The sequence below is a fragment of the Erithacus rubecula genome (genome assembly GCF_903797595.1).
Source record: "Erithacus rubecula genome assembly, chromosome: 8".
Taxonomy (NCBI): Eukaryota; Metazoa; Chordata; class Aves; order Passeriformes; family Muscicapidae; genus Erithacus; species Erithacus rubecula.
Window position 1 is genome coordinate 11,874,994 of NC_136659.1, and position 13,749 is coordinate 11,888,742.

The window sequence follows — 13,749 nt, forward strand, 5'->3', positions numbered from 1 at the left end:
TCTCTGGCTTTTCTTGGGAGGTGGCCATTCTGCACAGATCTTAATGAAAGCTGTGATTCAGTAGTTAAACAATTTCTTAAAAATGGTCCCATCCTTTTGATGCCTCTTCAAGTCAGTTTGATTCTTCTGTCCCTTATTTCCCCCTTTTCTGTCTTACCCATATTTATATAATACTTAGTTAGGGTTCTTTCAAAATTTCACAATTTTACCTTGCTTTTGAAGGCCTTTAAATCATGAGAACTATTTCAAGCCTCTTGAATTAATTGCACATTTCATGGACAAAATTTTCAGCTAATGTAAACTCTCAGAGCCCTGCTTTTGCTGGAGTTCTGGCAACTTAAGTGAACTGTACATCTACTTCCCATTTCATTTCTTGGACTAAATTTGCCCGGGCTTAAAGTTAGTGAGTAAACATATAAAATTATCATAATATATCACTTATTTTATATTTACAGGTGTTGTGCAATGACTTTCCTTGGGTGTAAATTGGCTTCTTAGAGCTAACCTTGCCTATTAGCAAGCAGGCACTTCCCCTCAAGTTGTTCTGATTTTGCTCGTTCTTCACTAATGTGCGGAAAAGATTTTGTTTCTTTCTCCTAAAATTAAAAAAAGACCCAACAACCAAACGACAGAAGTCTTTGTAGTGACACAGTTGTCTATTGTAGTGGCTATATTTGTTTTATAACTTAGAACAATTTTAAACAATTTTAAAATCTTAAGGAGTACTGAGAAAATTACCTTTGGAATGAGAATAGAATTCATTAGGACATATTTTCTGTCTCATCAGATAATTAAGCAATCATGGTTATGATTTAGATTATGTTACCCAGTTAATAAAGTTTTGGTTTTGTCTGTCATCATCCTAGCGATAATTTTCACGGGCAGTTAAATTTGTTGTGTTTTGCTGGTAGAGTTACTTGCTTGTAAAGAACAATTTAGTCCATTCCTTTCCTTTTATGTGCTGACTGTAGATGTATGTGAACCATGGAGAGTTGCTCTTTTGTGTTCATATTCATTTATCAAGGCTAAACTGTTTTCACTTTGCTAAGTTAATTTGTTCTGCTGATCAGTTAAGACATGTAGACCTTTTAAGATACAAACCAGAAGGCCCAAGTTTAAAATAGACGTGCCACAGAGCAGGCTTGACTATATCAACCAGCTTGGATGCCTCCATAATCTCTGGCCACCATCCTGATAAGACCTGTGAATGTACTTTGCACATAGTGACAAGTCTTTAGACTAAAGGCTCCGGGGTTTTCATGCTGAAGATTTGCAAAGTTAAAGCTTACTGTGTTATGGATGCTGTGTCACTGGACAAATGCAGCTTTGAGCATTTGGGGGAATGCTAAAGATAGATGTTAGGTGGAGAGACTGAAGTATGTAGTATACAGCATTTGCAGGAAATACCTTGGCACAGGTCAAAGGCATCACTCAAAGTACATAATTTTCCCTCTTGCTTTGATTGGTTGGTTTGTCTTATGCTAGAAAGCCTTTCCTCAGGCCCAGCTCACCTGAGTTGTGCCAGGAGTTTAGTACCTAATTTTTGAAAGAGCTTAGCTTATCAGATGCTGATAGCCAGTTCAAAGCACTCTGTGATCACTCAGCACTTCTTTGAGGAAGTGTAGGCGCCTAAGTGGATGTTAAGTTCTCTTGGTAATTTAATTTCACCTGAATCTATCAAAACTGATCAAAATCTTCTGGCCCAGATTACCTTATTTTTGTTTGTGCTGGGTAGCACAGTAATACTGTCTGGAATATGTAAACAGAAAACAATAAAGTATACCAGCTTTTTCATCAGGTGCTGTCTTTTGCAACTGAATTAGCTTTGGAGGCTGGTTTAACTTGCCTCGTGTCAAAGTGGTTTTTAACTAGAATGTTCAATAAATGTCATTTTAGTGCCAACTTTCTTCCCTTTTTTTACTATGTGGGCATCCCTCACTAGGCAGGCTACTTCCATTGGTTCCTAGGCAACTGAAATAATATTGCTGCACGTGTGTGTCAGGCATTGATTGCCTTTGGGGCTTTTTTTGTGTTCTAAGTGAACACAGGCTAGTTCTTTTTCCTTTTCTTTGTGTTCTGCTAAAGGCTCAGAGTTTGTAGGGCCTGTCTGTGATATTCACAGCTGAGCAATTCAGAAATGCTTGCAGACAGGCACATGTGCATGGTGTGCGATGGTGATCCTGCTGGAATCCCCAGGCAGGGCTTACTTCAGCCAGTGTGGTTTGCTCTTTGGGTTTTTTTAATAGCCAAGTTACAGGTGGTTTAGTGTTTTGGGTGCTTGGTGAATGTTTAGCATCATTTAAGGAAAACATAGTAAATAACCCCATTTAATCCTACTTTTACTCTGCATGGCAGGAAAGAAGAAACTGAAGAGTTTAGTCAGTGAAAGGTTCAGCCCAGAAGCAAATCCTTGCTGAAATCTGTTTCAAGGGATTACTCACTTGACCAAATGTATGCAAGGTCTGGCACAAAGGAAGTGAGTTTTTTAAATGAAAAAATGAAAGCTAATGTATAAAATTACAAAAGAAGGGGTGGTGCGTGAGTATGGCATTGCAGTGAGACAGGGGAGCTCTTTGCCCTTCTCAGCTCCTGGAGCCTCTGACTGACCTTGAGCAAGGCAGTTCACCTCCTGCTTCCTGTTGTGAGGTGGGAATGGTGGGATCCTGCTGTGAATGGTTGTATATTTGGTACAGCCAGCCCATGTGCATGGGACTGAAAGCATCCTAATAAACGTTGCTGGTTCCAGCAGCTTTATCCCACCTTTATACCAGGCACATTGGTAAGTCTGTCAGCCAGTAAGGTTCCTGTGAGACACAAAACCCTGTCTTTCAAGTTTCCACCTGGGCCACCTGTTGATCACCCCTGCTTCATTTTAAGGTGAAAGGTATTGAGGCCTCTTTGTGTTGTATCCCCCACTTCAGGCACCTGATTCTGCTCAGGGGCACTTAATGGTGGTGCAGTACAGAGGAGAAATATGAGCATAATGAGTTAGTTGTGCAGCATCTAGAATTACTTGAGCTATAATCCTGGAAAAAATAGATGGGAAGTATAAAAAGAGCATGTCAGAATTTACAATTTACTAAATACTGATATGCTTCAAATGCCCAGACCTAATGGGAGATACTAACATTGGCATTTTCTCAGCATACAAGGAATGATTATATGCTTTTAATGTAGAAAGGCTTTTCTTTTGTAACTAGTAATGGTAATAATAAGAGCATTATAATGTCTGTCTGGCTGTGGAGAGCTTTGCCCTTTTTCTTACAATTTCCAGTGCAATAGAAATTATTTAGAGGATTGAATAATTCGCTGCATTTTTTTTACTCCATACAAGTAAAACATCCTTAAAACATAAAACACCCCCTAAAGTCTCCACAGAAATTGAGTTAGGTCAGGAAAGAGGGGGGAAAAAAAAGAAGAGAGAAAACACCAAAATAGAGAGGAAGCTATTTCAGCTGCCTTCTTAGAAGACTGTGTGAAAACAACACGTAATGTTCACTAAGTCTTCAAATACTGTTTGAAAAATAGCAAGATGCTATTAATGTGCAGTGTCACAATATCATTCATTAAAGAAGGAAACATGAAAGGCCTGAATGGCTATGGGCTCATCAGCTTATTATCAGTGGTGAATAGCATTCTCACAAAGGATGTAGGGACTTTTTGGCCTCTAGACAAAGAATAAGTCATGATTCAGAAATAGCACCTGAGCTGTGTATTACCTATGACAACAACAAGGGTTAAGGGAAAGATAAGTAAGTGTGGTGAACTATTAAGTGAGCCTTTTATAGGCTAAAAAATACATTTTATTTCTCTAGAGAAATAAAATAATTTTGATATACTGAGGCTTGAAAACAACAAAAAACCCTATGAAATTCACATGTGGCAATAAAACTAGATCTCAGGATTAACTAGGAAGCAATTTGTTTGTAATATTCTAAAAAGGAATATAATGTTGGTGGAGTTTTTGTTATCACTGGAGAATCTCTCTCAGTGAGGTTAGAAATGGTCACCCAGTTGGCATTCCAGAGCCATTTAAGACTGACTGTATTTGATATGAGGAAAAGCAAAGCTGTGTAGGTAGCTTGGGGTAGAGCTCCATCACTTTAAAAGGAATAACTTGCCAGTTGCACGAAGGCAGAGCAAGATCAGCATTGCCCCCCTGCCCTGGTGACTTTCTTTGTCTGTGAGGGGGACACAAGCATGCAGTGAAGGCTGGTATGGGTGTCCTCTCTGGTGGGTGTTCCTGTGCAGAGCTAGGGGCAGCTTTGTTCTCCAGCTCAGAGCACCCTTCCTTCAGGCTGCCGCTTTGTTGTCATCTGCACTGCCTGGTTGAGCTCAGCCTTCACCAGAGCAGGCAGAAAATAGATCTTCAGAGCAGCAGTCAGGGGTGGGGGCACCAGAATGGACCAACAGTGGCTGCACTGGGTGCCAGTGCAGTGCCTGTGAGATCAGGGCTGGCTGTTTGCCCTGCCTCTGCTTAGTGTGGGGTCCTGGGCAGAGCTTCAGCTACTGCACCAGCTCTAATGAATAACAGTTCAGACAGTTTTTCTCTCTGTTTTGATTCTAAACGATGGGGAAAAAGTTTGTTAATCTTTTCCACTGACCTTATTTCTGAAAAATGAATCGTATTAATTTGAACATCATCAGTCTTTGTTTGCTGTGCTGGTGGCCTTTGACTTGAGAGAGCAGGTGTGCTGGCTCCTCTCTCATCCTGCTCAATCCATTTCAGCAGCAATTTCTGATAGGTTTTGTCATTTCCATGCATGCTGTAGAGAAATATTGGGCTAGCCTAGGGAGTGGCAATGTGAGAGCACTAAGTTACACTCCTCATCAATCATTACCCTCTAGCAACTTCCAGGGCACTGTAAACTGCTGACTAACAAGGAAGAATTAGCTTGATAAAATCACCATTAGTGTCAGTTCAGAGTGGTGTCAAGTTTTAAAGACACTGCTGTCTTCTGTCTCTTCTTTGCCCATTAGTGTGTCTGTTTGTGGAGATCCTAACCCAGCAAAGCACGTAAACACCTTTAATGGAAGGCAGATCAGTAATCCCAAAGAAATCAGTGGGATATGAGTCCTAAGCATGTGTGCATGTGCTTCAGTGGATAAGGGCAATAACACTCTCTGAGCAGAGATATTGTAAATGTCTCTGCATGAGCTGGTCTCTTGATTCAAAACCAGATTTACACTGTAGCTAGACTGAGAAATCCAACAGTCAAGTTTTACTGCAAGAGAGCATGGAAGCCAGTAGATACACTGCTTTATACTTAGCCTGTTCACCTGCCTTTTCTTACTCATATTTGAGTTTTATCAGTTTATGCTAGTTAGAAATGTGCCTCTTTAAATCTCTGCACAGCCTTCTCAAAGCTCTGCACTTATTAAAATTTTGGCCATGTTTGGACCCATGCATAAAACTTCAAGTGCAGCTAGACCAGGAACAGTTTTTTTGAAAGTTACAGGTGAGATGCAGCCAGTAGAGCTAAGAGATTGTGTTAGTTTGTGGACTTCTCTCAGTATTGTCAGACCACAGGCTTCTCACTTTTTTGGGAGCTTCTTTCTTCACGTTTTCAATTTTTCTTTCTAGTCTTCAAGACAAGAACCTTATTTCTATGAAAAATAGGTTCAAAGTAAACCAACAAAAAATCCTACTAAAGTTATAACGATGGGCACTTGGATTCCTATACAGTCATTTGACTACAATAGCTACAAGAAAGGAAAAAAAAAAAAAGTGAGGCATTTCAGGATGTCCTAGAGAATCACCAAGGGCAACCAACACCCATTGTTTGTATTTCAGGATTGCTCTAAAGTTTCAGGTTTTGTTGCTTTTATTATTTGATTATCCAACTGGAATCTAAGACTACCTCTGACAGTCCTCCTTTTTCTTTGGTTACAAAGCTGTAGTGAGAACTCATCAGATAGTTACTTGTATTGAAAGGCTGAGAATGTCCAGCTGTTCAGTTGTAGGCCACTCTTGCTCACCAGATGTTTTATTGCTTGACATCCATCTGCAGCTGGGGCATGATCTGCTGTGACATTAAGTTCACTGCCTCACAATGCCCCAAAAGTAAACCAGTCATATTGTTTGAACAGTTTCAAGTCTTAATGTCACATTTGAGAACAGAATAATACAGCTTTGAATGCCAGAAGCATAGCTCAATGTACTGATCAGTTGATCAACATAGATCAGTTGTCTTCATCAAGTCTTCCACAGGACACGAGGCAGAAAATATCACTTACCTCTGTTTCATTTTTTATTTTTGAAATGACAACTTCTCCAGCTGTTGAAGTTGACTGTTCTTTACTCTTTCCAGAACAGCTGACCACTGGAGCTTCAATGAGAAATATGTTGTAGCATGGCTGTTGCAAATCACAGAATCTATTTCTGCAAATGGTGAAATATTATCTTATTTCAATAAGATAGTCACTCCTCATTTACAAACAAAGCAAGACTTGTCTTTCATAAAACCAAGTGATGTCTTTTCAGTGATATACCTGAATACCACTTTCTAAGAAGATTAATCCTTCTAAGAACTTGTCTGAAGCAGAAGTGCTGGCACAGAGTTTCAGCAACTGTAAAATGAATGCAAGTCAATTTATTTTAGTGCTCCTGAGTAGCTTGACACCAGCAGAGGTGTGGCCATACCAGTGTCTTTTACACCACCACTCTAACAAAGCATAATGCTCTTTGAGCTCCCAGAGTGGTGTCAAGAAGTATCTACTGCCACAGCCCACGTGCAGCCCTTTGCATGCTCTGGTCCTATTTTGTGATTCAATTTTGACACTGCTTTGTGTTTGCAGGTGTGAAAGCTGTGGTGCTGTTTTCCACTCTGAGTGCAAAGTGAAGGCTGTACCATGCCCCAGGTGTGTGCGTAAGGAATTGCAGAAGAAGCAGAAATCCTTCTGGAGGCAACTGAATATGGACGAGAACTTCGAGGAGTCTTGCAACATGTTTGAATTGTCATATCAGAACACATGAGTTCCTTAAGGCAGTGGCCAGCCTGAAGAGAATCCCTCTCCTAGCTGTCAGCTGAAGCAAATTCTCAGCTTAGACAGGCAGAAATTGTTTTGAAAAATATTACCTGATCTTCTTTATCTGTGAATAAGATCTGTCAAAGTGGCCATAAAGCCTTGTTGGCTTTGAAATAACAGTGGCTAAACTGCATTGAAGTCCAGCTGTTAGCTCTCACACAAAATGTGGTTTAGGTCTAGCTAATTAAGTACCCAACTTTCTTTTCCACCTCTGGAGAAGACTTTATCTCAAGGCAGAAAATATTTGCTGCCATGACTGCATTTTTTTTGTTGTTGTTGTTCATTTAGAATTGATGAATTATCTACTTATTTATATGTATTATTTATTAATTAGTAGCCTTGGCAGGAGTTCTGGTGAGGTGTTTCACAGAGCCCAATAGAGCAGGAATTATTTTAAATCCACTATCTCCTCCTGATAGCGACATGTGGTTTCATTTCCTCATGTTTTCAGAGAACTATCTTAAAGCATCAGTGCATTTACATTTTTAAAGGATCTCCTTGCCAAGGAAAGAAGAGGTTCTCTCATTAAACCTTATTTGGGGTGCTTACAAACTTAAGACACAGAATAATTCCTTCAGTTATGTTTCTATATTTACAACCACCCCAGTGAGCTACTCCATATTCAGATAAGCACGGAACTTGCTACTCCTTTTTGTTCAGGCTGGGAATATCAGTTAAGCTCTGTCACCGAAGTCCTTTGAGATTTGTGCTGGTTACTCTCAATTTATGGGAGGCTATGTCCTTGTCTGTAGCAACATGATGTTGGTTCTCCTCTTTCCACTCTGAAACTTTAGGGCAGTTTAAGTGTTCACATTGGTTTTCTTTTTATTTCATGAAGTTTACTTCAAATGTTTTTCTAATCTGAACCTGTTAAACTGATAGTCAGGAAAGTGGTCTTGCCCATTTTAGTTAGCAAATACCTCCAAAATTGTGAAACACTAGTTTGCTGTTTTCATATGCAACTTGTGTCCTGCATTCTCTTTGAGCTCCAAGGCATTTGTAGTTCTGTAATGACTTCCATGGTGGACAGTGAAGTTCCTCGAGGTATGATTCTGCTTCACACACCTGGAACACAGGGAAGTACTAAACACAGTGAATTATTTTGTAAAGGGAACTACAAGATGGATTTAACTGGGGAGGCATGTGTCATTACTGGCAGTATGTTTAATTCATGGTGAGTTCACTTCCAATGAGCAGCTAGATTGTCTTCCCCCAATTCACATTCCAGACTCTTTTCCACACCCTGCAATGATATGTTAATTACATACCAGTGAAAGCATTCATATATATACACACATCTATATACAGAAAGCAAATATGGTTTCAGGAAAATAATGCCAGTTGCATGTGTATTTTTCCTCTTCTTTCACATAGGTTTGTCAAAATATGGAATACTGATTTTTGCTTCCTATATAATCTACAAACTGTTGTATTTAAGGCAGAAAGCAGTTTTGATTGTTGAAGCATCTCACTAATTGCTGAAGTATTTTAAATAAAAGAACAGGGTATATCATGCTTACATTAAAAGGTAAAATGCTACAATGAGTTGCCTTGTACTGGAATATAAGTGGTTACCTTTTCCAGCCTCCAGTCAAAGAAAAAGTAGCTTTCTCAAATTTGAGTGCAACTACTATATATATAGAAGCATGTTTATATCTGTATACATTAGACAACCAGTGCCTTTTTTTTCCAGAAATTCTTCTTTCATTGGGATTCTTTAGAAGGAAGTGAGGGTTTTTCCATATTCTTGGCAAAGTGCTGTAGGGATTCCCATACTTAATAAACCTGGTGAATCATGCACCTTTGTCACTAAAATGAATACTTCTCATACACAATGGTGTCTCTGTCTCAGCTCACTGTTCCTCGTGTGAAACGAGTTGCTTTTGGCTATCACCCTTAAAGGTATAATGTTCCTTGCAAATCCATTCTCATGCAAAGAATTCCCTGTGTGTTCAGAAATGCAAACACTGGGGAAGTATTGTGGAATTAGTCAGGCAAACAGGAACTGCACTGGTACTGGCTGAATAAACAGAACGCTCCCATGTTTCTCAGCTTGTGTCACTACAGTTACTCCTGTGGCAAAGCCAGTAGCTCTGAAACTGTCAGCATCTGGCAGGTACTATTTTGAATTATCTGTAGACACAATGTTAGGTCATTAAAGAAAAAATTGTGGTGTTTTTATATAATCATTCTCTGGTATTTATGATACCTCACAGTGCTGGTTCATGTCCAGCTCAATTTAGAGAAGGCTGCTTGAGTGCACTGCCAAAAACCATATGGAGTCAAGGAATCAAGGTTCAGACATTGCAAAATATTAGTTGCTTTGACAGATGTCCTATCTCCAAAGTACCAGTCATGTGGGTGGTTAGATATTGGAATAACAATATAGACAGCATTGGAGTTGCTCTGGGTTTGTACAGGTATTACAGTACAGTTTCTTTGCTAACAGAGATTTGAAAGATAAAAAGAGTATGATGTTGGCAAAACTGCTGAAATTAGTCATGGGTCTGAACCACTGCCATTACCAATGACATAGAGCAAGAGCATGTTGTGATATTCTGTCAGTGCCCAGAGCTTTATATAAAAGGATACTGTACAATACTGATCATGTTATCTGCTTTAAAATCCAGTGTTGTTGTAAAACAGCTAGTTCCTAAAATGAATAGACATTAATTTCTACTTTGGAAAAGGGATATAGCTTCACAAAAGCTCTAGGAGCAGGCTGTAATGTGGAAGATGATGTCCTCTCAGGGATGCTTAGCTCCTATCCAAAAGTAGTTATTCCTTATGAATGGGTAAGATATTCTGTCACCAGTTTTTGTAAGCATAATGAAAAGCATAGTCTTGCCCTCAGTCGATTTTCTTGCAGGAGCCATCTGCAAGCAGGAGCCTCAGCCTGGGGTTCTGCAGCTGGTTTGGTTTCAGGCAGCGCTGTACCCTTGCATGGTTGTCTCTGCTGTACTAACAGTGCTCTGTGCTGGTTCCCTCTGCTACTCTCTGCCCATTCTGCAGCCCACAGCCTGCACATGCTCTGCTCTGCAGACTTCTGGATGAGCATCAGCTGGTAAAGTTCCCGGGAGCTGTGCAGATTGCACGACTCTGCCTGCCCCCTCCCCCCAGCCCAGGTGAAGTTATGTATTAGCACTTCAGTCCTTCCTACCCATGTATGAAATGAATTTGAATGATGCCATTTCATTGTGAATCAAGAATAAAATCTGCTATTTGTTGTCTTCAAAGAGAAGATGCTTTCATAGCTGATGGAGAAGGAATTGATCTGTAATCCAGTTACTGCTTTTGCTTTGTGCAGAACTTGTTATCAGTGTAAAAATAGGATGCTTAACTGCAGTGGACCATAGCTTCACTCTCTCCAGGCATTTATAGTTGTTACTCTGATATTATTTTAATCTAGGACACTATTGAGATCCTTATTTCTCTTTTCCTCTTTACCCTAACCATCTACCTTTCCTTTAATGGGAAGATGGGCCTACCTAGGGGATGCAAACTGCAACGCTTTTTGTATTGTCAACCTATAGAAGGAGAAATTTGTATTTCTTGTGTAGGAATCCTCCTGTTGCTTTTCTTGTTTTTTGTCTGTCTTGCATGGTGGAAAATGATGGGTTCATGATGTGACAAAATATCCTGGCTGGCACATACCAATATGAGCTCACTGCTGGGATCAACAGGAATTGGCAGGTGTGAGGGAAGATAGTTTTTTGTGAGGAATTTAAGTTTTTCACAGTACTCCACAGTCTCTGATGGCCCTGTTAGGAGTGAAGTATCAGGGTATCTCTAAAGCTCTTCTTGTCAAGGCTTCTCTTATTATTTGGATAGTATGTGTATTATAATGGATTGATTATAATGTCTTGAAAGATTTTTTGAAAGAACAGAGGATGTCTGTTTACAATGAAATGGGGAATCTGCCTAGTTGAATTTTGCTCTTTCCCTGTAGCAACAGTAGCCACTGAGTTTCCTAGGCTTCCCAAGGTCATTGCCTGGATTGCAGCTGACTGTTGATCTGTATAAAAGAAATTAATTGAATAATCATCTTCTAATTTTTTTTGCTGCTGCTCAGTTGCCAGCCAGTCTCCCCTCTCTCTCCACTGTCTCTGTCCATGTCCTTACTCACAGTACTGAGCCTATAGCCAGACTTGGAGCTTCATAGCTCATTGTGTTGCTTTTGAACCAGTTGATTCCAATCATTCTCTCTTTCGTAATTTGCCTTCCAATTTTCCCTTCCCAGTAGGAGTGCCTTACATTACTGTATATTAGCATCTCTCTTCCTGTTTTGGATTTCCTGATTGCATCTGCTGTTTTATTAACTTTGTAGACTTAAACTGAAACTCTCCTGTGGCTGTGCCTGCTTTTTTGCAGGAGCAGCTGAGTAAATCAGTTTGCTTGTTCTGCCCTCATGAAGTGAGCTCTGCAGGCTTCATATACCAGCTCTGAAGACACCAAACTGTGTGGGAACTCCTCACTTTTGCTCATTTTGGTGCCTTAAATTTTGAGAAGTGAATAATTTTTTTTAAAATGCTCTGCCACGATGCAATGTGTTTGGCATTGGAGCATGAAACCCTTGCTCATGACAGTTTCCATCTTGCTAGGAATGGTAACCATAAAATTTGTTTACTGTCCATACTTTGTGAGGGCATTATGAGAGGGGTAGAGTGGAGATGGTATTGGTTCTTATTATGTGATTTTTGAGACTAGCTGGGCTGCTTAGCCTGAGATGCAGTTGTGCAAGACCTTCAGGAGCCATGCATATGTAATAATGTCAAATGCAGAGAATTCAGACAGGGTCAGGTCACATGCAGTTTTGCTCCTCCTGGAACCCCTGGCCAGTCCCCCACAGAGCTCCCTGCTTACTTGCACAGCTGGGCCCATTGCTGTGGGACTACAGGTGTTTCCTCAAAGCTCAGTTTTAATGCAGCCTGGCTGCCTGAAGGCTGACCCAGTGGGGTTTAGTCAGCCTTACCTTAGATAGAGGGTTAACCCATTGAAATTTTAGCATTATTTGCTAGAGTATGTGGCATGTGTCAGCCTGGGGCACATGTCCATGCTAACTGTGATTTCACAAGTCCACATTTGACACCAGTAGCAGGAATCAACATGTGACAGTAGCACTGCTGTTGCTGCATTTTAGCAGTACAGTGAGGAGACAACCTGGATAATAATGTGCAAAGTCCTACTTTACTTGAAAACCCTGGTATGGCCATGATGGCTTGAGTCATGTCTTGAAATGCTAGTTTCACCCAAATTCCTTAGGGTGGCCATTAATCCAAATTGCAGAGATGCCACTTGTGGTCAGCATCAGAGATGTCTAGGTCTGGAGAGCTATCAGCTGTCTAGGACCAAAGTGTATGAGACTTTGCACAAGTGTCAGTGGCTCAATTATTTATTTATTCCTGTCTAATCCACATGTTAAACCAATATAAATCCTTGAATATGCAGCACTGTTTTGGTGGAAAAAGATTTGTTTCAGTTTTGCTTATGCACTTGTCTACTGAGTTGATTTTGCTTAAACTAAACTCTGCTCTCAGACTGATTTTTAATTCATACCTGTGATACCAAGTTACCTTATATGAGCCCCTGCTATACTTGAGGTAAGCAAAAGTAAATTCATGAGCAGAGTGTGTTTCATAGGTATTAAGTGATAAAGGCAGCTTCCAAATCAACCTTAGTTCAGTCAAGGCAGTTAAAAGCCAGGGAAAGCCAGGTGTGAGCAGCAGAGCACAGTGGCTGATGTGATCCCTGGCAGCCTGGACTTTCCTTCCTGCCAGAGCACCAGCTCAGCTGCACCACTTACAGTGAATTCTAGCATTGCTGGCAGTGCACCCCAAGTGTTTGGAATACCATTTTGTGTGTGTGCTACTCCGTTAACTTATTTGCAACATTGTTATGTGCGTTTCAGTGTTCTTGTGTTTGCGTTGTTGGTTTGTTTTTTTTACTTTTGACAAGGATTTTTTTTTTTATTATCTGCAACTACTGGACAATAGTCTTAATTTATTATTGATGTGTAATGGTGTTATAATTTAAATCTGTTGAGTTTAATTGCTTGTTGACACTTGAGCAGGGTTTATTTGGGTTCACTTGTGACTGCATCAGAGCACCAGTCCCTCCTGTATAAAGGCAACTCTCAATAAACACTAAAAAAATGTTACTCGTCCTTTTTAATTTGCCTTCTGGTGGGTACTGTACCATGGGTAGGGCAAGCTTTGAAAGAGTGATAATTTTCTTAAAAATGCTTCTCTGCTGCTTAAAGTCTTCTGAAACTAAGAAAATATGATATTTACTGTTCCCAGATCTCATCCAGGAGGGCTTCTGGAAGTACTGTTGATGTCTGCATCAGGCTCTGGGGGTTTGGAATCCCTGTTAAATCTTGTGTTTTTGGAAAGCCACAAACTCCTAGATTTTTAGTGGTGCTGACCCCTGCTGCAAGTTCCCAGAGGAGCTTACTGTGGCTTTGAGGCACCCTTGGATACCGAGCTGCTGGGAGGCTTGAGGAGGCAGCTGCTTACTGTGTGGTTGCCACGTGCACCTCTGCCAGAAGGGTCCAAGGTCAGGGCTTTGAATTCTAAGTAAGGGAGGTGTCTCCCAGGTGGACTGAGGGGACCACTGAGGGCCTGGAAGGGCAGGATTTTGCCCATGTTATAAGGGTTCTCACACCTATGGATGGAGGAGCAGGCAAGATTCTTGTTCTCCTTGGTTGTTTCTTCCAGTGCA

General features: G+C 40.5%; 1 protein-coding gene across 2 annotated transcripts in view; it reads left to right on the forward strand.

Moving 5' to 3' along the window:
* Positions 1 to 13,749, forward strand: part of PLEKHM3 (pleckstrin homology domain containing M3) — a 92,248-nt gene that overhangs the window by 64,848 nt on the left and 13,651 nt on the right. The window contains exon 8 of one of the 2 annotated variants that reach the window (XM_079311482.1): positions 6,799 to 13,186. The exons of the other annotated variant lie outside the window; for it this stretch is intronic. Coding sequence (XP_079167608.1) covers positions 6,799 to 6,976 — 178 coding nt within the window. The 3' untranslated portion in view covers positions 6,977 to 13,186. Of the gene's footprint in view, positions 1 to 6,798; positions 13,187 to 13,749 lie in introns of those variants that run through there. 2 annotated transcript variants of the gene reach the window in all.